General features: G+C 35.2%; 3 protein-coding genes across 4 annotated transcripts; 2 read left to right on the forward strand and 1 right to left on the reverse strand.

The window, feature by feature from the left end:
* Positions 1-9401: 9401 nt before the first annotated feature.
* On the forward strand, positions 9402-10855 carry LOC140775990 (transcription factor WRKY45-2-like). The gene is made up of 3 exons (XM_073119512.1): positions 9402-9756; positions 9909-10013; positions 10229-10855. Exons 1-3 carry the CDS (start codon positions 9470-9472, stop codon positions 10674-10676), a joined length of 840 nt encoding a protein of 279 aa, XP_072975613.1. The 5' UTR covers positions 9402-9469; the 3' UTR covers positions 10677-10855.
* Positions 10856-12501: 1646 nt separating this feature from the next.
* LOC140775516 (vacuolar-sorting receptor 1-like) lies at positions 12502-17750 on the forward strand. Of its 2 annotated transcripts, none has more exons than XM_073118865.1 (12): positions 12502-13230; positions 13781-14473; positions 14619-14710; positions 14811-14880; positions 14966-15049; positions 15172-15248; positions 15335-15416; positions 16135-16217; positions 16284-16341; positions 16612-16740; positions 17137-17243; positions 17352-17750. In XM_073118865.1, exons 1-12 carry the CDS (start codon positions 12843-12845, stop codon positions 17448-17450), a joined length of 1962 nt encoding a protein of 653 aa, XP_072974966.1. In that variant the 5' UTR covers positions 12502-12842; the 3' UTR covers positions 17451-17750. The 2 variants fall into 2 exon arrangements, with proteins under 2 accessions (XP_072974966.1, XP_072974967.1); XM_073118866.1 differs by having other exon boundaries at positions 12504-13230; positions 14622-14710.
* Positions 17751-18131: 381 nt separating this feature from the next.
* Positions 18132-22507, reverse strand: LOC140775519 (protein FATTY ACID EXPORT 3, chloroplastic). Its single transcript, XM_073118870.1, has 8 exons — positions 22194-22507; positions 21530-21920; positions 21244-21411; positions 19715-19755; positions 19564-19601; positions 18814-18916; positions 18645-18689; positions 18132-18563 (listed from the first exon to the last, which is right to left on the reverse strand). The coding sequence occupies exons 1-6, from the start codon at positions 22428-22430 to the stop codon at positions 18829-18831; spliced, it is 963 nt and encodes a 320-aa protein (XP_072974971.1). The 5' UTR covers positions 22431-22507; the 3' UTR covers positions 18132-18563; positions 18645-18689; positions 18814-18828.
* Between the last annotated feature and the right edge of the window lie 1107 nt (positions 22508-23614).

Here is a 23614-nt window from a genome sequence, read left to right on the forward strand (position 1 = left end):
GTGGCAATAGGGGGAGGGCATGGCGGACGTCAAATGACGATAGCCGAGGAATGAGGGAAAACTTCAGCAAAGAGATAGATTAAAGTGGAGAGGATGACGGTTGATGAGAGCTAGAGGACGACAGCAAGCTTGGTGAGGGTGGCAATAAATAAAATTGAAATATTTTAAAGGAGAGAGGAGAGAGGAGAGAAAGAAATGAAAAGGGAAAAAAAATTAGGGAGGAGGGGGCTTGGTGACTCGGACTAGAAGAAGGGTCATTATTTAATCAAACATGTCCCTTTTTTTCTTTTATTTTCATCTTTCAGCATCAAGTGAGCACCGCCAGGCGACCTTATTCATATGTGAAATGGAGATAATTTCCTTATATATCTTAGAGGATCATTTTTATAAATACCCAAGAGAAGTGACTTTATTTTTCTTTGTTAGATAATTAGAATTGCATTAATTAAGGGTCAAGGCACCCAAACTAGTGACATTGCTGCCTCACCTGTATCGAGATATAAAGTGAATATAACTCAAACATATCTGGGTTTAATATAAAGTAAGTTACGAACCAATTGACAGCAGAAGAAAAATAACTTTGTTACAAAGGAAAGAAAGAGACGTGATCCATTTCTCTCATTGGAACGGATACTAGTCCACTATCTGGTATAGGGAAGTACAGTCAAGCAAACTTTTTGGTGCCACACTATTGTTAGTACTATCTAGATTCTAGACATCTATAGTTTTTAAAAAACAAATAATGTGGTGAGATGGAATTAATAGGAAAAAAAGAGGGACTAAAATAGAAACATTCATATTCTCTTTTATTGACATTTCAAACTGAGAATAAATTTTGTTATTCTAAAATATATATATTATTTATCAAAATTAACTAATTATTAATTTATCTTTACTTTATAATAAATTAAACTAGACATAATTTTATTAAAAATAAAATATCTTCTTTTTTTTCATTCATTTTATATTATATTAAAGATAAATATTACACCCTTATTATAATAGCTAATTTTGAATTAGAAATAACAAAAGAGAAATACTAATGGATTCGAGAAGGCCACGTGGCAACAACTTGTGGTGAGGACTGAGGAGCGGGCCAGTCTCGCTGTCTTCCTACCTCCGTGCGACATTTCCCTTTGACCCCTTTCTTTCTCTAATTTCTCAAATTGCCCAAGAAAAATAAAAATGTATCCACCTACTACGGTGATGGTGACGTGGAAAATAAAGGGCCACCCACTCCCCACCCACTATTAAGAAGCTAATAAGAAAGCTTTCTTCCGCCACGACATCAGTGACGTCATCTCATACGATCCACTGGCATGGCGGCCCAGTTAGGCTCTTCGTGAAAGGGATAAAACAAAGGTTTGAAATATTAGCTCGATGAGTCGATAATTTGGATGGTTTAGAGCATTAGTTTAGTCTGATAGTTGATATGTTTGATTAATAGAAGGGTTGGTCTAGTTGTTGTCTTGACTTATTAGGCTGTGTTTAGTTTGAGACTAAGCTTTTATTATTATTTTTAACTATGATGTAAAAATTTAAAAAGATATATATTAGTTTTAGGGTTGAAATAAATTATTATAAAATTATTTGACTAAAATACACTTCGAGTTTAATGATAAAAGTGATAGATTTAAATTATATTATGGATAAAATCGGAATCAATTTGATGTTATATTAAGAAATTTATTTTATCTAGTGGGGACTGAACTTAATTAAAGATAAAAAAAAAAGATTTGATTTACTGAACGTTAGATAATACCATTTAACTAGTTTATGTTTAGGATACGGGCTCAATGAACGAACCTCTTCTACTGGGTCCATAGAGTGTTAGTGGGCTGGATCATCTCAGCAAACTCAATTGGGCTTTGAACCGAACTCAATTGGGCTCTGAACTAAGTGCAATAATCATGGCATCGCGGCGGAGCCATGATCTTTTCAACAGGGGGCCAAACATGAATACGTGGAAATATGCAAAATTTAATTAACAAATAATTAAATATATAAAAATCATGCAGATGTTAACAAATAAAATTGATTATTAATATTGGAATTGTTGTGTGACAACTTCATTTTTTGAAATTATATCAAACTTCTGTATTCGGATCCTTACTTATTTTTGATGGAGAGAGGATGCTTACATGGTGTAAAATATAGAATAGGAAAGGGTGGGGATTACATTGATGGATTTATAGTAATTAGAAATAAATAATAAACCTATTCACAGTAGTCTATGTGTGTTACTATTGTATGAATTTGACATGTTTTATGTTTTGTATTAACTATTATATTACAAATTATAATAGTGATTAATTAATAGTTTAATCGATATGGGATGGGCGAGTGCCCACAGAGAGAGTTAGAAAGATTTGAGAGGGAGCTAAATCATACATTACGAATATTGAGGGGGGCTAAATTATAAAATCGCGTAGTTCATTCAATCTTAACGAATTTAACTTTGAATGGCTGCGTTGGTCTAGCAGCAGTTCAAAAAAAAAAAAAAAAAAAATCCTCCACACAATTAGGCACCAATGGTCTCCTTCCTCTACTCTCCCCCTATCACTTTGGCTAGGAGTTGTGAGGATATCCTCCCCCCCTCTCTTTCTCTCTTCTTATTATCTTTTCTTTTCTTTTTTTCTTCTTTACCAATATCTTTGGGCTTGCTCTCTCCTCTCGTTCACGTTGGTAGAGACTGCCGCTATGATCGTTGTTGTCAAGAACATTGAGGCTATCATCGTGGTAGTGGGTTCAGTGATCACTATCATCGCTAGCTTGTCCATTCAAGGGTCTTTCCTATTGTCGCTATGTCCTCCTCCATTGTTCATCTTGTGCACAGTTGCATTACAGATTGTGCTTGTTGACATAATTCCAGCTGCTCCTCCTCCACCCTACTCGTCTCCATCATATCATACTCAGTCACTACTTATCGCTTCTCGCATGTCTCCACCATCAATCAAATCTAAGGTTTAGTGCGGTGTAAAATATCCTTTCCATTGTATTCTAGGCTTCCAAATTGCAACAGAATTGCATGTTGATTTAAGGCCCTTTGCTCATATTAATTTATTAAGACCGTGCTTCATTTTTGTAAATTTTTTGTGCTCTCGAGTTTAATGCTTGCTTTGTTTCATTTTTTGCGTAGGCCAAACATGAAAAGCTTGATGATTGCATCAAAGAGTTACTGCTCTATTCTTCCTCTCCTTCATATTTATATATTTGGAATTTTAGTCGGGCCATGCCTAACTTGGTTCAATGTAGCTTCGCCTTTGGGCTCGGGCATTCTATGCCAATGGAGCAATGGGGTGCCCTAGGTCCAAAGCAAGCCGAATTAGGCTTAAGCTCCTTAAAAAGAATCGGACTTAGGATTAGGCCCAACAATATCCATGTTCTGGTGACCATTTTAGTTCCCTACACCCCACCCCCGTACATAAATTTTGACCTTGTTTTTACGATACAAAAGAATCAACGTCTCTGCCCGAATAATACTTCGAATACAAAATTCAATCTAAGTTGACCTCGCTTAACAAATCAAATTTTATATATTTATTTATTTCTCTAAATATTTAAAAAGTCTACTTGCAAGACAACCGCCTAATCCACTAAGTTGTCCCCCTAATTTGCCCTTATTTATTTAAAAAAATAAAATTAATTATAAAATAGATATTCTTCTTTGTTATTATCAAAATAATTATTTTATGTTAACTTATATTCTAAAATAAAAGTATAATAATTATTTTTGATATAATATAAAGTGAAGAAAAGATTAGAAAAATATTATATTTTTTTATAAAATTATCATAAGTACTCTTTAATTTGATATAAAGTAAGATGATAGAATAGATATCAAAGATAAATTAGTAGTTAAGTTAGTACATAGTATAATATAATTTTAATAAATAATATTTTGTACTCTATAATAAAATTATTATAATATTTAACTATTATTCTAAAATAATGAATTATATTTAAGAATAAAAAAATCATTTCTGAAGGACTTTTTTGCTTTTGGCCACTCGTAATTGAAGGGCAAAGTTCTATATTTTTCAACATGCATGTGCCCAAATCGGAATTATTTATTTATTTCTTTGTATATACTTGTCAATTAAAAGCAATTTCCATCTTTCTACTTTAAATAATCCAAGATTTAACTTCGGATTTTATTTTAAATATCATAATTACAATTAAAATTATTAAAATCTTTTAAAAAGAATTCTATAACAGGTGGTTATTAGAGTTAATAACATATAAATGAGCTTAGAGTGGAATAATTTGTCATGGGATGCTTGCATATCAATTTTAACAAAATAACATACTGGATAAACAGCACCAGAGGCTTTTATAATTAGAGGTCGACGATGTGTTGCGAAAAATAACTGTGAAAATGATCGAAAATTAAAGAGTTATCCCTTAATAAGGACATCATTATAAAGGGAACTACAAAAGCAAATGTTAAACTTTAGAAGGTACAATGTTTCTATCAACTCATTACACTCACAATCACCAAAGAGAAAAAGAGGAGGAGGGCACAAAAAAAAAAAAAAAAGAAAGAAAAGAAACTTGGCTTTTTATTATTATATTTTTTGTTTGTGTTGGATTTCCTTTTCAGTTTAGCTCCCAAAGTAGGAGCTCTTGAAACCCATCAAACCCCCTCAATCATCTATTAATTAGGTATCTTTCGCTTGTCTGGATAAAAAGGCTACCAACTCGTGCAACATAATTTGTGTTTTTTTTGACCATTCTAAAGTAAGTTTCAAATTTATTCATTAGACAAAGTGACCTTTAATCCACGGGATGAGATAGCGATTATGTTTGCCAAAATTTTGCTAACGCATTATATCATTTCTTTTGTTGATAGTAACTTAGATGTTGGTGTAGCCCGCAGATTTATTGAAAGATCTAATATACATTTATTCTTTTGTTATTCCGGCGTATCTAGGATTGCTCGTATAATAATTTATTTATGGTAAATAAACTTGCTAATTTATACGACATTTTGTATGTACATAAATAAATTTATCTTGCATGATAGATATGAAGCTCACTTGCTTTGCTTGAGTATAATATCTGGTGAATATTGTACTCAAGCAAATTAGCCGTCTCTTTCCTCGAAATCGTCTCGCTTTGGTTAGTGATCTTCGATCCTCCTGTCTTTGAAAATTATCATGGTCGTGTCTTGGACTACTGGATTAACGGAACCTGCAAGTTGATTCGAGGCTTTTTGCTCATGAAAATTTCTATAGTTGTTTTTTATTTTAATTTTGTATTATACCTCGAGCTTGATGATTTGTTTTAAATTGCTGGAATAACTAAGTGTAAGACTTGTGTAAAAGAGTCGTCGCTCTATTCTTTTTTTTATATATATATATATCAGACTGTATCGATGAAACTCTTAAAAATTATAAATTTATCTCTGCAACAAAAAAAAGAGAGTACAATATCTGTGAAAGTGTGGAACTTATGTGAAAGAGTCATCGCTTTATTCTCCCTTTTCTTGATGTATCATATTGTATGGATGTAACTCTTAAAAATTATAAATTAACCTGCTTTATTCTCTCTTTTCTTGATGTATCATACTGTATGGATGTAACTCTTAAAAATTATAAATTAACCTACGGATTTATCTCTGCAACAAAAAAAAAGAGAGAGTACAGTATCCGTAAATATACTTAAAGTAGTAAGAAGTAAAAACTCTAAAATAGATATAGAGAATTTCAAGACTCTAGTCACTTTGTTTGGATTTGTTCACACCTGTGATTTTCAATTTGGTCCCACCCCGAACGGACTGGTCTTACACCATATCTTGAATGAATCTTTGAATGAAGGGGATAAGATAGAAAGAAAAAAATAATATGCGACAAATATTTTATCTTGTTTACATATAAATCATAACAGAAAATAAAAGAAAAATAAGAGAAGAAAAAGTTTATTTATTTATTTTTTAAAAAAAAGGAAAAGTTAATCTCTTAAAAGCAAGTTTTGTAATGATCATATTTTTTTTTCTTTACAAAAGGTGGAATGAAAGGGAGAGAAGGAAAAAAGCGAAAAACTAAAATTTATCTCTCTCTCTCCTCTTTTTTCTGGTATACTCCCTTTCTCTCATTTTCTTTCCTTTATCTCCTATTCAATATATCCAAAGATAGTGGAGTGACGAACACTTACATGCATAATTGATTGCATGACGCTTAGCCACGAACATTACTCTCCACCAATGGCGACAGCATCCTTTCCAACGACTCACCGGCTGACATATCAGTCGTCGTATTTCCTCCAAGAGGAGGAGCCCCACCGTGTGAAGAAACCTATTCCTATTCATCTAGATTACTATTCCACCACTTCCAGAAGCCCAGACTAGTCTCAAGTTCTTATTTTTTTTATTATAGTTAGTGATAGAGATGACGGATAAATCTTTAGGAATTCCTCCCGTCGTCAAAGTTATGAACAGCCACAGCAACGGATCTTAGAAATAGAAAAACAGCAGTAGGTCAGAAGTATGTATGTATCTCCGAGAAAAATTGTGAAGTTGTTGGGTTGAAAGCTTGGGCAATAAAGTTTGTGGGTGGATAAATATTTAACCAAACACTTGCAAGTGGCATAGAATATTAGTTAATTCCCCCCCCCTAATGTTCCATATAACGACAGATTAACAAGAATTTCTTTTTTTTCTTTCTGGGTAGTTTCGTTTAAGAATAGATGCGAGACTCATGGGGTTAGCCATATCTTGTGGATATAAAGTTATCGCAACATCTTTTGCACAATAGACTCCAATTTATGGGAGGGGAATAAAGGTTAGGCGAGAGAAGAAGTTCTTCTTCCTACACCTTGCTCGAAGGCGAGTTACAAGTTAATATTAGCCAGGCAAATTTTACATCCAAAGAACACCTTCAATCATTGAGTCGGTGATCAGACGTCTTTTCGGCTGCATAGTAACGATGTCTGTAAGATTTGGGAGTTACTTTCAACTTTAATTTTGACAGTCCTCAGAGAATGTTAAATTCTTTTCGACCAAAATATAAACTAAGCTATATAAATTTAAATTTAAAATAATTGCTATGAAAAACCATTATCGTATCATTGATGCTTATTTCCCTACTCCATTAGATTTTATCTGATACAAAATCTCGAATCTAAGTTTGGAGCAGTCCGGTGAGTAGGAATATAATGATGGGAGTCCTTCACCCTTCACCAGCAAGCTAGTTGGGACACTTTTGAAATTAAGCAATCATGAAATTATGTGCGTGTATATATCATTGTTATGGGCATAGTACTTAGGATAAAAGTTAAAAAGGCAATATCGACTTTCTTAGTTATAAAACAAATAATATGTTAATATCACGCAATCAATTTTAGACTATATATATAGAGATGATTTTACCCCTATATAAAAGAAAAGGAAAAAAAATAATTATTCGACATTTTCTATTATTGGTGAGAAATTTTTCATAATTAAGAGAGTCAGTAAATTATGGAAAAATGGTTTGAAAGATTTAGGTGTAATTATCAATAACAAATATTTGAGAGATAGATTATATCGATCATACAGCAATACTCGAATAAATTCCTCTGCATAGATCTTTTCGGAAGAGTAAGTTTAATAAATTCTTCTATTCTCTCTTAAGGAAACATCTCCAAAGTTATCACATTTCTAATACGTTTGCAACTTGGAGACTAAGCTTTGTCTTATGTGCTTATCAATGTCTACGATATAATAGGACAAAAATTAAATATGGTTGTCCTTTAAATAGTAGCTATAGTTGGGGAGTACTGTCCACACTTGGTTCATCAAGAATCTAATTAAATAGGTTAATTAAGAGGTGATGTTAATAAGCTACAGGTTGTCAACTTGTCATCCATCTATTTTAAAGAATAAAAGTGTTACCAGATAATAGATTCATCCGAGCCGGCTAAGTATTACAGAATAAAATAACTTTCATGATTAACATGATATTTACCCATATAGTTTTGGACTAAAATATATTTAATCTTACTTTCAATATTTTTACCTCGATTCTCAAATAATCCTACAACTTACTTACAACTAGTTAATTAACTAATTAAGCTTAAGAAAATATCATTAACATAAGCATAACTATACATCAAGGCCCGCCGACAAACAAACCTATAAAACTATCATAAAGAATTATGACAACTATCACCATGTGAAGAGTGAATTAATTAGGCTAACATGATTTATCCATGGAAGTAGGATCTCTGCCTCCTTAATTAAATTATAATAACTTATTTACAAGTAGACACGATTGGCAATGAAAGCTTCCCATGTTGTATTATTATTTTTATTTACATGACCCACCTTGTATATATATCATATGATGTATCATAGTAAGTCTTTGGAATATTGAGTTACCAAAGTTGTTAGTGATTGAGAATTAAGTACTTTAACCCTACCTAGATTTGTTGGAATATAAAATATAAAAAGATATTATTTTTTAACTTAAAATTTTGATAGAAAAATATGTTTGACAGCATTTGAATGAAACCTCTGCATTGGTACCACTTTTTGAATCCAATAAAATATATCAGCTTAAAAAATAAAAGGAATTATTAGAGTATAAAAAGGAACATTAGAATCAATTATCTAACAAATTAAGCTTTTAGATTGTCATGGCATTCACAAAATAAAACCTTTTTTTTTTATTTAATTTTTTAATAATTTAGTTCCTGCCTAAAGATTTGATGCACTTAAGAGACACAGAGAGATCCATCTTATTCACGTGGTGTGCCACCATGTGATCTGCACTTTTGACTTGGCAAATCTCCAGAGGAATATTCTGAAAATGCGACATGTGCATGATATATCTCTAAGCTAAGGTTAAAACTATAGCTTAACTATTAAGAGCTTTGTTACCGCATTTGATGTCATTCTCATATTGGTGCAACCCTTCTTGTATTTATCTTTGGAAGAGGGGAAGGGCTGCTATCAAAATGGGCTGCATAAAGTAATCCTAACATATAAATCCAACGAAGTTGAAAGGTGGGCAGGAAGGAGACAACTTAGCCTTCTTAATATATGATTGCAATTAATGTAATAACTTAAAGACAAAATTAAGAGAAAAGAGGCGCGGGGGGGGTATTGTTATATATTTATAAATAGAATCATTAATTTAATTTATAAAACTCAAAAAATATATTTATTTAATATTACTGTACCTTATAATGAGTTAATTTTTTTTTATTTTTTATTTACCTTTGTTCTCATCCGACAGCGCCTACGCGGAACCGAGGAGGGGGTGGTGGATGTGGCGTCATCAACTTACGCCATAGAGATGACGCAATCGATTTTGTCCCGCATTCGACTTTCCTTCCCCCTTCTCGTTCTTATCTTTTTGAGCAGCAACCACGCTACCTTTTTTTATAACTATAAGAACAGGGGGAGGTTTCGATGGCACCACCTGTGAAGCCAAACACTAACGAAACATAGAAGACGGAGGAGGAGGAGGAGGAGGAGGAGGAGGCAATGGCTGTGAACTCGGTGATCGGCGAGCTGATCAAAGGACAGGAATCCGCCGGCGATCTCAAGAAATTACTGGCCAGGATCTTTCTTCCCGCAGAGATCAACGGTGCAGATTCTTCTCTCGCCTGGGGCCTCCTCGATGGAATCTTGGGCTCCTTCTCTAGGGCACGCATTGCTTTGGAGCACTCCAGTTGCAACGCCTTGGCTGAGATCGATTGCGATCATGATCACAGGAGCGAGGAGTGCAGTAGAAAGAGGAAGATCCAGAGGAGAAGTGGGTATAGGAGAAGGTAATTTACTTAAATTAGCCCTTTTAAAACTCAACTCCTTTCTCTTTCTTCCTATTTTTGGGGTCAATTTTTATTTTTAATTTTTTATGCATGTACTTGGTGATTAAGGATGATAACCTGGAATTAACTTCTTAATTGTATTTTTGTCACAGAGCTCATCCTTATTCCAGCAAACAAGTTTTGAACAAGACCATTGATGATGGCTTTGCTTGGAGGAAGTATGGCCAGAAGATCATCTTTAGCTCCAAATTCCCAAGGTACCACTTCTCTTCTCTCTTAAATTTTTATGCTTCTCTTAAAAAGAATCACATTAAAAGAAGAACAAGTATGATTTATTGATTGATGTAACCTAAGATAAGACATGACATGTTCTTTTGCCTTATAATCTTGCCAGTTGGTACCTTTTATTAATGTTTAAGAACATAGGGGTTAAATATCTGATAAAGAAATTGAATTGCCTGTGGCCTACCAGGAGCTACTTTAGGTGCACACACAAGTATGACAAAGATTGCCAAGCCACGAGACAAGTGCAGCAATCTGAGGAAGATCCTTCTTTATTTGTGATCACATACATGGGAGAGCACACCTGCAGAGATACAGCACCAAAATCCGGCGATCAACGGCCGTCGTTCGTCATCGACTTCGAGTCCAAAGCTGCCGCCGATCGCCAATCGCCCTGCTTCCTTCCTCCTCTGCACTCACTCAAGCAGGAGTCTGATGAAGAAGTTATAAGTAACAGCACCCTAGAGTTCTCTTCCTCAGAGCCTCCAATGTTACCCGAAGTTAAAACTAGCTCAGATCATCACTCCGATGTTACTTCTGGGTTTAATTCTCCAAATGTCATCTCGGATATGGAATTTGGTGAAGATGATTTCGTACTAGATGACATACTTAGTCTTGATCTTTTTCAAGATTATTAAATAAGTTTGTTAGTAAAAGAGAGAGAGAGAGAGAGAGAGAGAGAGAGAGAGAGAGAGAGAGAGAGAGAGAGAGAGTTTGTAGTAGTAGTGTACATTGCTCAGGATATTAGAATGATATTTTGGATCTTGTACTTCTTCTTATATAAAAATAGGAATATAAGCCGTCAGTAATTTTAAAATCCTTATGTAATTAGTGACATTAGTCCCATCAAGAACGTAACCTATCAAATCTACTCTGGAAAAATGAAGTTCCAACACATGGATGGAAGGAAATTGGGAAGAAAAACATCGTTACATTAAAAAATAATTCGATATCCCTCCATACCTCGCCCGTCTCTTTCGCGAGAAATTTCATTCGATTAGCTCGGAAATTACGCGGGCGATTCAGTCTATTCTCGAATATTACATCATAAATGGACTACATTAATTATATTATCTCCACTAACCTAAACCCATTGTTTTCCACTCAAAACCAATTAAAAAAATAAAAGGTTTCAAAGCATTTGATCACTACCACCTGTGTGAACGAAATCTTAGCATATGCAGGGAGCACAAGTCCATCCATCCATTCACACCATCATCGTAGAATTATGGCTCGAATTTAGAAGTTGGTGGGTCACAATTCTTGTGGTCCCTTTTCTTCGCTATCGGGAATTATATAAATTTAGAGTTTATTTTCAATGAATTCTCCGTCCTTATTTTCCTTTCTCTTCCGATCCGATAAGACTTTGTTAGCATGCCACATTTAGATTATTAAAAATAGAGAGTCTAAACTATCTTAATTTAGACGAATAAAATGAACTTTTAGTACATAATACTCCAAACTAAAGAAATATAGTTCCATGATTGATATATACATATATATAATCAAACAGGATTTATTTAGAAACAGCATATGTTTTAATGACCATAATACCCCTTCTCGTAAGTTGATATGCTCGACTCACTCACATCACATCTATTGCTCTCCGTGGTGGACAATTTTATACAGAGGGTTGAATGATAAATTTTAGTATATTCTAAGATGGGCTAAAAAGTGTTAGGCCCAATCCACTAGGATGAAATCTAATAGGCCCAATTTTACTATTTTCTTCATATTGGAATTTTTAAATCAAACCCATCATTTTTTCCTCTATTTTATTTCATATAATTTTCTACTGTTATTTTGACTAACTCCAATTAACTCCGGTCTATAGTTTATATAACCGACCAAAATCTTTTTAAGGTGTCTCCATCGGTACTCATTATATTCTATCTCACATAGAGTAATTTGGGTATTTTAAAGATTACTTTTAATATAATAATTCTTAGTTGATACCTTTTTGATTTGACAAGGATTGAATTTAAATTAATTAAGAATGCGGCGTGAAAGTCATGCGGTATTATTTGAAACTTTCTATTTTATATTCCACTCCAAAACTTTAGTTGGATAGTAGGATTCCATGTATACTTTCAGGTGCCCCTAATAGTACAATACCACTACTCATTAATAGAGTACGGTTATTGATGTATGAGTATATAACTCGGCAACGAGATGTCATGCAAAAAATATACTCATATGTGATGAGACTTGATATTATAATTTAAATTACTTCTCTACATAGCTAAGCAGATGAGATTGGCATAGCTGTTATTGGATCGAATATTGATCATAAAATTCGATACTGATTAAGAACCGACCCGGATCCAATAACTTAGACGGATTGGGACTTTCATTTACTACCTACCCGAACTCATTGGATCCGATTAGCCTAATCCAAGGGTGGATAGTGGTTCTGGGAGCATGATCTGGATTTGGATAGTTGCATTTGAAACGTCCACATAATAGAGAGGAAGCTGCGAAGGCGAACACGTTGCTGTTCCTAGTACTACTGCCTCTTCCAAGGAAGGATCAAAACTAACATTCTTCCTTCAGAAGAGTGAGAGAAAGAGAGGAGTTTTAGTGTAACATCACACTCCCTTCTTTGAGATTGCTTCTATTCCTGGGTTCTTAAGACCTTTTTGTCATCTGGGCTCTTTAGAATCTGAGCTTTCCTGAAAAAAAAATAAAAATCGATCTTTTGGATGCCTATACTCGTAGGTTCCTGGGAACATTTTTGGATTTTGATCTACGTTTTACTCTAAAGATTGAATTTTGGGACTTGGTAGGATCGTAAGTATCGGTCGATGTCGTTCCCCAAATTTAGTCCTCTAGATGAGAGTAGTCGGTTTTCTCTAGTTTTCTATAGAGATTTTATTGGCGACTTGGATTTTGGCGTAAGGATGAGAGGAAAGCTGTGGTTTTTGATCTGGGTTTCGTTTCTTTGGGGCTCCTGCTTGGGGAGATTCGTGGTGGAGAAGAATAGCTTGAAGGTGACCGCACCTGACAGCTTGAGGGGTATCTATGAGTGCGCTATTGGGAACTTTGGTATTCCCCAGTACGGTGGGACGATGGTTGGAGTCGTGGCCTATCCGAAATCTAACAGGAAAGCTTGTAAGAGCTTTGATGAGTTTGATATCTCTTTCAAGTCCAAGCCAGGATGGTTACCCACTTTTCTTCTTGTTGACAGAGGAGGTGAGATTATTCTGTTGTTCATATTATTTCAGATCATATATTTTTTTCCTTGCTTTTTTTTATGCTTCATGTAACCTATCTGAGTTTTGTATCCTATTTATCGTTCATCTAATAAAACTCGTTCGATAGATGCCTGTTTTTCTTTATTTATTTGTAATTCCATCTTGCATGCTTGGTATGAATTAGCCGAACAGTGCTTTGAAGTAACACCATATTTTGTGCAATTCCCTTTAAGACTCTTTTAATGGTCAGAGGACATCTTCTTTAGCTTAACTCCATTTAGGTAAATTTTAATAAGTTGGTTTCTCCTAAAGTATGTATAGATTCATGCCCATAATAGAGTTGTATATTAACTAAATGTTTCTTGTGTTTTAATTATCTGTTGTTTTTTCTTCTTCCATCTGGTACTTCAATAGTTAAATTTTAATGGACCGTTTATACCTTCTACTTGTCTATCATATCTCATAATATCACAAATTTAATTTTTCAGATATCGTCTTATTATATCATGTATAACCAAGTCTTCCTAATATCTTATTATTTTGAGCAGATTGCTATTTCACGACAAAAGCATGGAATGCACAGAATGCAGGAGCCGCTGCCATTCTTGTTGCTGATAACAAGGTTGAACCTTTAATAACAATGGATTCACCAGAAGAAGAGAGTGGTCAAGTAGATTATCTGCAGAATATCAGCATTCCTTCGGCACTCATTAGCAGAAGCCATGGTGATAAACTTAAGGAAGCACTGGAGAATGGTGACATGGTTAGTGTGAATCTAGATTGGAGGGAGTCCCTGCCCCATCCCGATGACCGTGTTGAATATGAGTTTTGGACTAATAGTAATGATGAATGTGGTGCCAAATGTGACAATCAAATTGAATTTGTGAAAGACTTCAAAGGAGCAGCACAAATTCTAGAGAAGAAGGGCTATACTCAATTCGCTCCACATTACATCACATGGTTTTGTCCTGATGCTTTCATCCTAAGCAAGCAGTGCAAGTCACAGTGCATTAACCATGGAAGGTATTGCTCTCCCGATCCAGAACAGGATTTTAGCAAAGGTTATGATGGAAAAGATGTAGTGATCCAAAACTTGCGTCAGATCTGCTTTTTTAAAGTCGTTAATGAAAGTGGAAAGCCTTGGTTGTGGTGGGATTATGTGACTGACTTTGCAATTAGGTGTCCAATGAAGGAAAAGAAATACACTGCTGAATGTGCTGAAGAGGTTATCAAATCGTTGGGTAAGTTTGGTAACTGATCGCAACAAATTGTAATTTTTGATTTGGAAGGATAATTTTCTAGAGAAGCAGATGTATTCCGTTAATTACGCAATGTAAGTTTATGTCAATATTTGAGATAAAGGTTATGCTATCTGGTAATATGAAGCAGGTATTGATCTTACGAAGATAAACAAGTGTATTGGAAATCCTGATGCAGATGAAGAAAATCCTGTACTTAAAGATGAACAAGTTGTGCAGGTTAAGACCTTATCCTTTCCTTTTTAATTCTTAACTGGTTTTGAATCATGAAATTGATTTTCTTAACCAACTTGTTATATCGTTTTGAGTATTCTCTTAGATCGGCAAAGGTTCTCGTGGGGACGTCACCATCTTACCAACTCTTGTCATTAACAACAGACAGTACAGAGGTATATTGCTTTAACTCTGATGATCAACTTGAAGTGCTGCTATAAAGGGATTGTGGAACATCCTCACATTTTGTTATCTTTTCAGGAAAGCTGGACAAGGGTGCAGTACTTAAAGCCATTTGTGCAGGCTTTCAAGAGACTACTGAACCAGCTGTTTGCCTCGATGAAGGTTGGTTTTTTTTTTTAAAAAAAAAGTTCCTCTTGCTATTTGATTGTTTGATCGTATATCTCAAAGGCTCAGTCAAAATGAAGTCGTTTCTTTTGTTCTGCTGTACTTTGTTTATCTTATAGGGATGGAAACAAATGAGTGCTTGGAAAATAATGGTGGATGCTGGCAAGATAAGGCTTCTAATATCACTGCATGCAAGGTACGTGCAATGCAGTTTATTTCTGTGACTCTTGATTACATGTTTGTTCTTTGTTGATCTTTTGAGGTATTTTTATCTTAATGTAGGATACTTTTCGGGGTAGAGTTTGTGAATGCCCAGTTGTGAATGGTGTCAAGTTCGTTGGAGATGGATACATGCATTGTGAAGGTAGAGTATTGATACATTGCTAATGCATTTACTCATATTTTACATTGGATAGTAGGTATGTAATAAAAGGACTCTCTACCTTGACAAGTTGACGTTAAAGGACTTTCTAGCTTTCTCCTTTTTGTGTGCTTTGATTCTGTTGATGATGCAAATAGGTAGATGATAAAATATTGATATTGCACAGGATACATGAGAAATGTATCCGCGAGAACCTTTTCAAGCCTATACTTAAATATCTATTCTGAAAGGTCAGGCCCTTCAACCTGAAGAGTTTTTCTGAACTAGTTTAAAATGCTATGAATTGAACAGGAAGTGAGTGGGCAACTAAGTTTTCAATGCTAAGATGTATAAATTTTAGAAAATGGCATATTCATCTCCGCCCTGTATGTGGTCCTTTATTGAGATCTTAAACTTCCACGCATCACTGTGGCCATATTTTGAATTACTTACAGAGATAGAACAAGGCAGGCTTTTTTCAGAAGTGATATAGTTACTAGCATTTTACTATACACCAGATACTCTGATAATCCTTTTTCTGTATGTTCTTCAGTTCTAACTAATGAGGAAGTTTGTTATTGTATATTTAAATATGATACACTTTCATGAGAAGAAACCTTCAAGATACATTTTGTGTGTCTAGCTGGTCTGTTGATTTCTCAAATTTCCTTTTGCAACTTTTAGTATTGCAGTTATTAATAGTATTTCTCTTTTATCGCAGCTTCTGGATTTGGTCGGTGTGAAATTAACAATGGTGGATGTTGGAAGAAAACCAGAGATGGTCAGATGTATTCTGCCTGTGTGGTAAGTGATCTGGTGAGAGGAGCATTCCTTCGATTGGAGACTTAGCAGCTTTTATGGACATTGCAGGATGAAGGATGTAAATGCCCACCTGGCTTCAAGGGTGATGGAACTAATACATGTGAAGGTATTTCCTCTTATGAGACCGCTCTAGGATATGTGGTCCTCTTTAATCACTCTCTTTCTCTTTCTCTCTCGCACACAAAAACAGCACAGAAAGGAGGGGAGGGTCTAATGATCTCTGGTGGCAACTAAAGAACAATTAAGATATCCTTGTACACAATTACACACACGCATATATATATATATATATATATATATATATATATATATATATATATATATCTGGGTTATCTCTTCTTGCTTGTCATGCAGATCTAACAATGTACTGTTTCAGATGTTGATGAGTGTGAAGAAAATATAGCATGCCAATGTTCAGGATGCAGTTGCAAGAACACATGGGGAAGTTATGAGTGCAGCTGTGCTGGAGACATGTTGTATATCAAAGAACATGATACATGCATAAGTGAGTATCCTCTATTGAGAAAGTGATATTACTTGCCTCATATTTATAAATCCTTTTTATTACTTTCATAAGTCAGAATCAGAAGCATTGGGAACCTCTGTGCTACTTAATTATCAAAAAACACTGCAAAATTGACTATCGAGGTGTCGATTTTTATCACATCTTTTGACCCACAAAACTAGGTGCTCAAGCCTCTTATGATCAGATCATAATGTGGATTGTAACATCAATTCCTTTCTTCAGTAAACTGATTCTAGGCAATAATTAGTAATTAATTATTTACTGCAAATTTTCGTGCTTTGTATGTGCAGAGGCCCCCAAAATAGTTTACTTATTACCCTCTTACGTTGTCTAACTTGGTTTTTGACTTTGCACCTGGAAATCATATATATCCAGGTAAGAAATCAACCACAGCGGTGGGCTGGAACTTCTTTTGGGTAGTGTTTCTTGGCCTGGCTGTAGTTGCTGTTGGAGGTTATGCAGTGTACAAGTACAGGATCCGGGTATCGTTACTTTCCATGACTCAATAAGTTACTGTCAGTTATTTATTTCATCCATGCAGTAAGAAACATACTCGATCTGTATCCGTGTCCATTGTTTTTGGCTTGCAGAGTTACATGGATTCAGAGATACGTGCCATCATGGCTCAGTACATGCCACTGGACAATCAGAGAGAAGTTCCTAATCATGTTCAGCATAATAACATCTGAGTTGCAGAAGTTATCAATAACAGAAATGATGCTAGAACATGCCATGCTCATCTCTCCTCGTGATGCGCCTGTAAATTTGTAGGTCATTTAAGCCACTTTTTATTTCTAACAGGTATCATATTTTCAGGCTCTGCAGTTCTGCCACAGATCTATCTAATAAACGATGTGAATCTTTCCTTAAAGTGATTTGTAGGTACAAAATTTTGTTACCCTAATTGCCTTATTGGCCAATCGAACATGCAAATAAGTATTTTTCACCTGAATTGAATAGATGAAAGCATTCTAAGCTGGTTGGAGTAATTCGACTATTTGCAACACTGGCCTCAGATAGCATCGACACTTTATGGTCTAATAGCATACTCTACTGGTAAATGTTGGGCAAGTGACTGTTTGTGTTGGATTATTTGAGCTGATCTGTTAATACACCTGCAAAAGATATTCCTCGTCCTACTATGTCCGACAACCTTAACAAGAAACAGATAAGACCATCACTCTTTCTTTGCAAATTAGGTGTACAAAATGCTTCCACGAAGATATCTAGGAGACAGAAAGAGTAATAGAAGGTAATACTTCCTTTCCTCGTTTGATTGATGTGAATAACTATGATTACAAAGTCCGCGGCATTACCTCGGCTAGCCAGCAGCTTGCAGAATTATAAACAAAGCCTCAAAGAGGATTCAGTAGTATTCGGATGCAGTAACAAATAGATTACATCAAATTTTGGATAAAACACAGTATTTTTCTCATGTACTCAGAAGTCAGTAGTATTTTTCTCATGTACTCAGGAAATTACATCAATCTTTCAACAGTGATTTCTCCATGAGTTCATAAAATTATTGATCTTATAATAGAAAGAACGGGTGTACCGACCAACCAAATGATCTGTTTCTGCTCATACGAACAAGAAGAATCTGAGTAAAATATATTGCCAGACAAACAAAACTATCTAACAACACACGCGGTCTGTTCGAGCCATTTCCCTAATAGTTTTTCCGATATTACAGGCATTCGAGGTTACATGCCAAGAACAGAGTAAAGGTAGGACGCTAAATTAAAGTATGGGATCGCTGACATCAACAACTTCTAAGGGTACCAAACTCCAGGAAGCTCTGCCTGAAGTAGAAATAACTTATATGTTAGTTAAACCAACATTTAATAGAATAGTATTGAGAAACTATATATAAAGTAACTCACCCTTGCTTCTTTTTTAACCCACATCTGATATACATCAGCTTATTCCTGACAAAATAAGAGGTTACTTTTATAAGTATTGTACATGACCCGGTAAAATACTTCAATTTTACAACGAGAATCTTTAGCAAGTAACTAACAGCATGTTAAAAAAATTGAGGCAGTAACCAACCTCCTCTTCGACCCACTAATTCTCTGACCTCTGTTGGAAGCCTTGACCCTTGCTGTGACCACTTATCAGGATTTGGTAAACATAGAGACCTACCATTGCTCCACTGCAGAAGGAATTTGTGACAGGGTATAGTTAAAGATGGTGAAAAACAAACCAGGAAACCGTCATAGTAATGAAGAAAACATAACTTCGCACAGTGAACAGAAAAACTCACATCATATTTATTCATAGAGGTAATTGTTTGGAGTGACAGAGAGTCATGGACAAGGATCCCTAAAAACCATTGTCCATCCCTCTCAACCTCTTTCCTCCAATTCCTCTATTTTGACAAAAGAGAAAAGAGCTTGCAAGTAGATGCAGTTGATAATTACAATAAAATGATTTCTAAATTCACAATTAACTCCTTCAGTCATTCTCCCTTGATACATGCATTATTTCTCTTTTTCCTCCTATAAATCTTTATCCAACTGTACATAGTGCAAACTTCTTTCGAATTCATTAACACTTAGCTAATATTTGTTTGAAATGTTACATAAACTTACGCTAAGGTATTGGGTAGAAGCTAGAAGATGCCAAATGCATCAACTAGAGACTAATTATGGGGGACAGCCAAATCATAGAAATAAGGTCATTTTTTTTCTGACAACTGAACAGGTTCTAGTTCCATTATAGAAGGTCTTGTTTCCTTCTAAACTGTGTTCAGACCACAAAACATAAAGAAAAACAGAATAGCTATAAATCTGAACTAACCTGATGAGTGTCCCAAAAAGATTTGAGTAAAATCCACCCTGCAAGGTAGACACCAAAATAATTTTTATTTTAATCTCAGACAGGACTAACTAATCATCTGCTCTCTTATTCAGCATTGAGATTGATCAGACAAGCTAGAGACACCATTTACCAGTGAAAACAGTTCCCTGAAAAAGATGATGGCCGCAATAGCTGCAATACCAGAGCTTTGATAAATCAATCTAAGTTTTGGATGTGCCATGAAATGCATAAATGTAATAATATTGAACATTACAATAATATCTAGAACAGGAATCTCAACCCAGATAATAATTGAAGACAACACTTGGTATATGAAGACAACATTTAAATTTCTATTCCCAACTTTCCTTCAGAAAGAGAGAAGATTATTTCTCCACATTCTTTTTGTCTACTCTGACATGTTTCATGATGTTGGTATAGTGCAATTTTTATCATAATGCCTAAATCAGGTGTACTGACCATCACTTCTTTTTTCCAGCCATTTGTTATGAGCAATGGCATAGACGCCTAATACTATTTCATGGGTGAAGTAAACATATACTGAGATGCACACTTGTTAGGCAAGTTAAGTTCGTACTATTTCCACCTTTCAAGCCAAGGATAATATTCTTACTCACATGCTGATAAGTGATACTAGCTCCATGCAGACGCATGCAGTAAATGTACCTTTTGACTCCAAATCAGTGGAATGTCTTTGTACAAGCAATTGCTAAAGGGAAAATCCATGTGTACAAGAAAATCAAACCATCTAATCTATATTCCATCGTTTTAGAATGCAGCCACCTTTAGCAGAGCTGCTTGTCCTGAGCAACCATCTCAGCATTTTGCACAAGGTCTCAATGCATGGATGATGCTAGATTTTGGATTGGTAATTTGATGTTGGTACTGATTAAAATTATGGATCTCAATAGCCCACATAATCTAGCTTGAAATATATCATCTTGGATTTCATATAACAAACAATAACTTATCACATTTGCTATTTAAACATTTGAGGCCCCTTTACTTTGGGTTTCACCTAGGCAGCAGGCCCAACAACTAGTTGCTGCGACTATACAATATGTTGTATGATTATACAATAATGGATAATCATGCAAGACCTAATTTTGGTAATACCATTAAAGTATTAGTTGCGACAATCATATGGATGATATAGAAAAATAATTGACTAATTTCATAACGTATACATCATGAATTCTTTTGGGGGTTAAAGGCCCATATAATCACAAAGTTGTGAATTTGCAGTGTCACGGTGACAAATAGATTCCTGGTATATGATTCTTCACATTAGTTTCGGAAAATCTTGGATGTTTCAACTTCCATTGTCATTACAACACCATTCAATCCTCACATAATTACTATATTTATAGGAACAATTAGAATACAGGAAATGGAAAATTTTTAGCATATTCATCTTGAAGGAAAAGTCGAGATAGTATAACATGTACAAAGAAAGTACAAGAAATGCCAGTTCTCTTCCTAACATTGTAGACATAGCAACAATTTATTAAAGAGTGCTCCTTTCCAGCTAGGGAATACAATTCACAACTCAGTTAAGATCATAGGTAGGTAATAACAATAGGCATAGCATGAGTGTACTACCAGACTAAATCAATTATATAAAACTAGGAATGAAAAGTAATTTAAAAACAGACTAACCAGTTTGCCATTTCAATAGAAGGGAAGATGCATTTCCACTCCTCCAATATCTCAAATTTACTACACCTAAAGCCAAAAGAGCAGTACCAAGAATGACCCCAAAGCGAATGGCAGGAATACTTCCAGTTAACATGAACTGGAGAAAACCTCCCAAGGCAAGAAGGGAACCTGCATTAATTAAACAGTTACATATGTTCAAATTGCCAAAAGATCTAAATATGTGGGTAATGCTTTCATAGAACCATTCCATACTAATCCTAAGAAGCCAACTCAACTCATCGCTTACCGTAAGGTATCCCAATGTGGTAATCATGGATATCAGAAACTTTCCTCACCGCACGCAATGACCTGAAAGTTTCCACAATATCCTTAACCGCATCAGGAGAGTTCTTCGTCGCTTCATCAAGATACTGTAGTCCTTCTTCACTGACTTCTTTTGCTATTACATTCAAGTCCTTCTGTGCTTTATCCGCTTGAATCTTCAACTTCTCCGAGGTTTCCATCAAAACCTCCATTACCTTCTTGGAGTATTCTTCATAGACTTCCTGCGACATGGCCTTAACTTTAAGAGCTTCACCTTTGAAATGTTCAAGCGACTGTTTCAAGCCTTCGCCCGAATCCTCTTGTTTTATCTCAACCCGCTTGTTCTCCTTTTCCAACTCAAGATCTGAATCAATCTACAGTTTACATATTAAAAAAACATAAAAGTTTCATTCAAGTAGAAGTATAGAAGAAGAAAGAGCGGAAGATAGATTCAGATGGTACAATATTGACCAATAAATTGATTTAGTTGATCTTTCGATCACTACCCATTGGAATTAATAGAACAGACAGAAACCCTACATTCTGTAATGCTGAGATCCAATCAATAAGACAATGTTCTCCTAAGACTCATCCTATTCCATCCTTCCTAATCTAGGCATCAATAGACAAAAAGAACACGAGCAGACCGATTCCTCGCCCGAAGCAGCTAAGGCGACGAGCCTCGAGCTCTGGCGGCGGTCGAAGGAGACGATTGGACCCTTCTTCGAGAGCGGCGATTGAGCCAAAACGAGGCGTCGGGGTGCGGCCTCGAGGTGGAAGAAGGTGGAGAAGGAGAGGCACGTAGCTCCGCGGCCATGGAGATTAGGGATAAGGGTAGGGTTAGGGTTTCGGAGGTGGACGAAGCTTTGGAGAGAGGCAGCCATGGAGATTGGAGATGGCTGCGCTTGAAAGGAAGAGAGGACTCAGAATAGCGGAGAGCACAACGAAATGATGAGTCCGGGGTTAGGGGAGGTTTTGGGGTAGTTTATATGAACGCCACGGTAGGCTCGTTTGGTCGCATACAGGATGGATCATACGAGCTTCTGGTCCGATAGAACTCTATGACTGCCAAGTGGAACGAGCAACAGGATCTATCGATCTGAGGTAAACATCACACGATTCACATGAGGGAACGAGGGGGCCACCCCTCTCTTTTCGCAGCACTTGACACGTACATCCCGTATTTGGCAAGTAAGAACTGATTAATTACAAACCTAATGGTATTTAGTTGCTTAATTAGTTTATGATTAAAGTTGGGATTAAAGTCGGCAGAGAAGGGCAAGAAAGGAATAGATGCTGTCACTCACCTTCCAAACTGCTGAGTGAAGCAAGAGACATATACTTCTGTTCATGGAATAAGAAAGAGAAGAGTGACTACTTCTTTTTGTGCAACAAAGCAAACCATATGATTTCATTCACAAGAACTCATCTCATCTTTTGGACGATGGAATGATAACAAAAGTTGGCCGTCTAATTTAGTAAAGCGTGTAGCATAAATCTTGTTGTTAAAATTAATCTTTCTAATATATAAATTGAAATAGAAAAAATTATCCTGAGAAATAAGTTATAAATTAAATAAAATTATGAATCACAAGAGCTCAAATTTGTGGTATACTTTTATAAAGGAGTATGCTTTTACCATAATATTGTAATGATAATCGTAATTCAAAATAACTTCGTTAAAAGATAATTATCTTAAGAACAAATAAGATAAAATTGTGAACTCAAATATGTGACCTCTTTTTACAAGTGGGTATGCTTATCATAATACTACGGTGATAATTTAATTCAAAATAACTTTACTATAGGACATTCATTCTAAAATATAGATTACAAATAAAATAAACTACGAGCCGCCAATATTTACATCTAGGGCTTTATTTGTTCAGTGGGTATGCTCTACTGTAATACGGCAGTGATAGTTGTAATTCAAAATAATTTCACTATAAGATAATTATTTTGAGAAACAAATTATGAATAAAGACAAATCAAGAGCCATGAGTGTTCAAATCTACTATGCTTTTACTATAATACTGTTTGTTTGTATATTACCTAAGTAACCATTGTT

This window comes from Typha angustifolia, chromosome 14 (assembly GCF_048772165.1).
Source record: "Typha angustifolia cultivar Huaian chromosome 14, ASM4877216v1, whole genome shotgun sequence".
NCBI lineage: Eukaryota > Viridiplantae > Streptophyta > Magnoliopsida > Poales > Typhaceae > Typha > Typha angustifolia.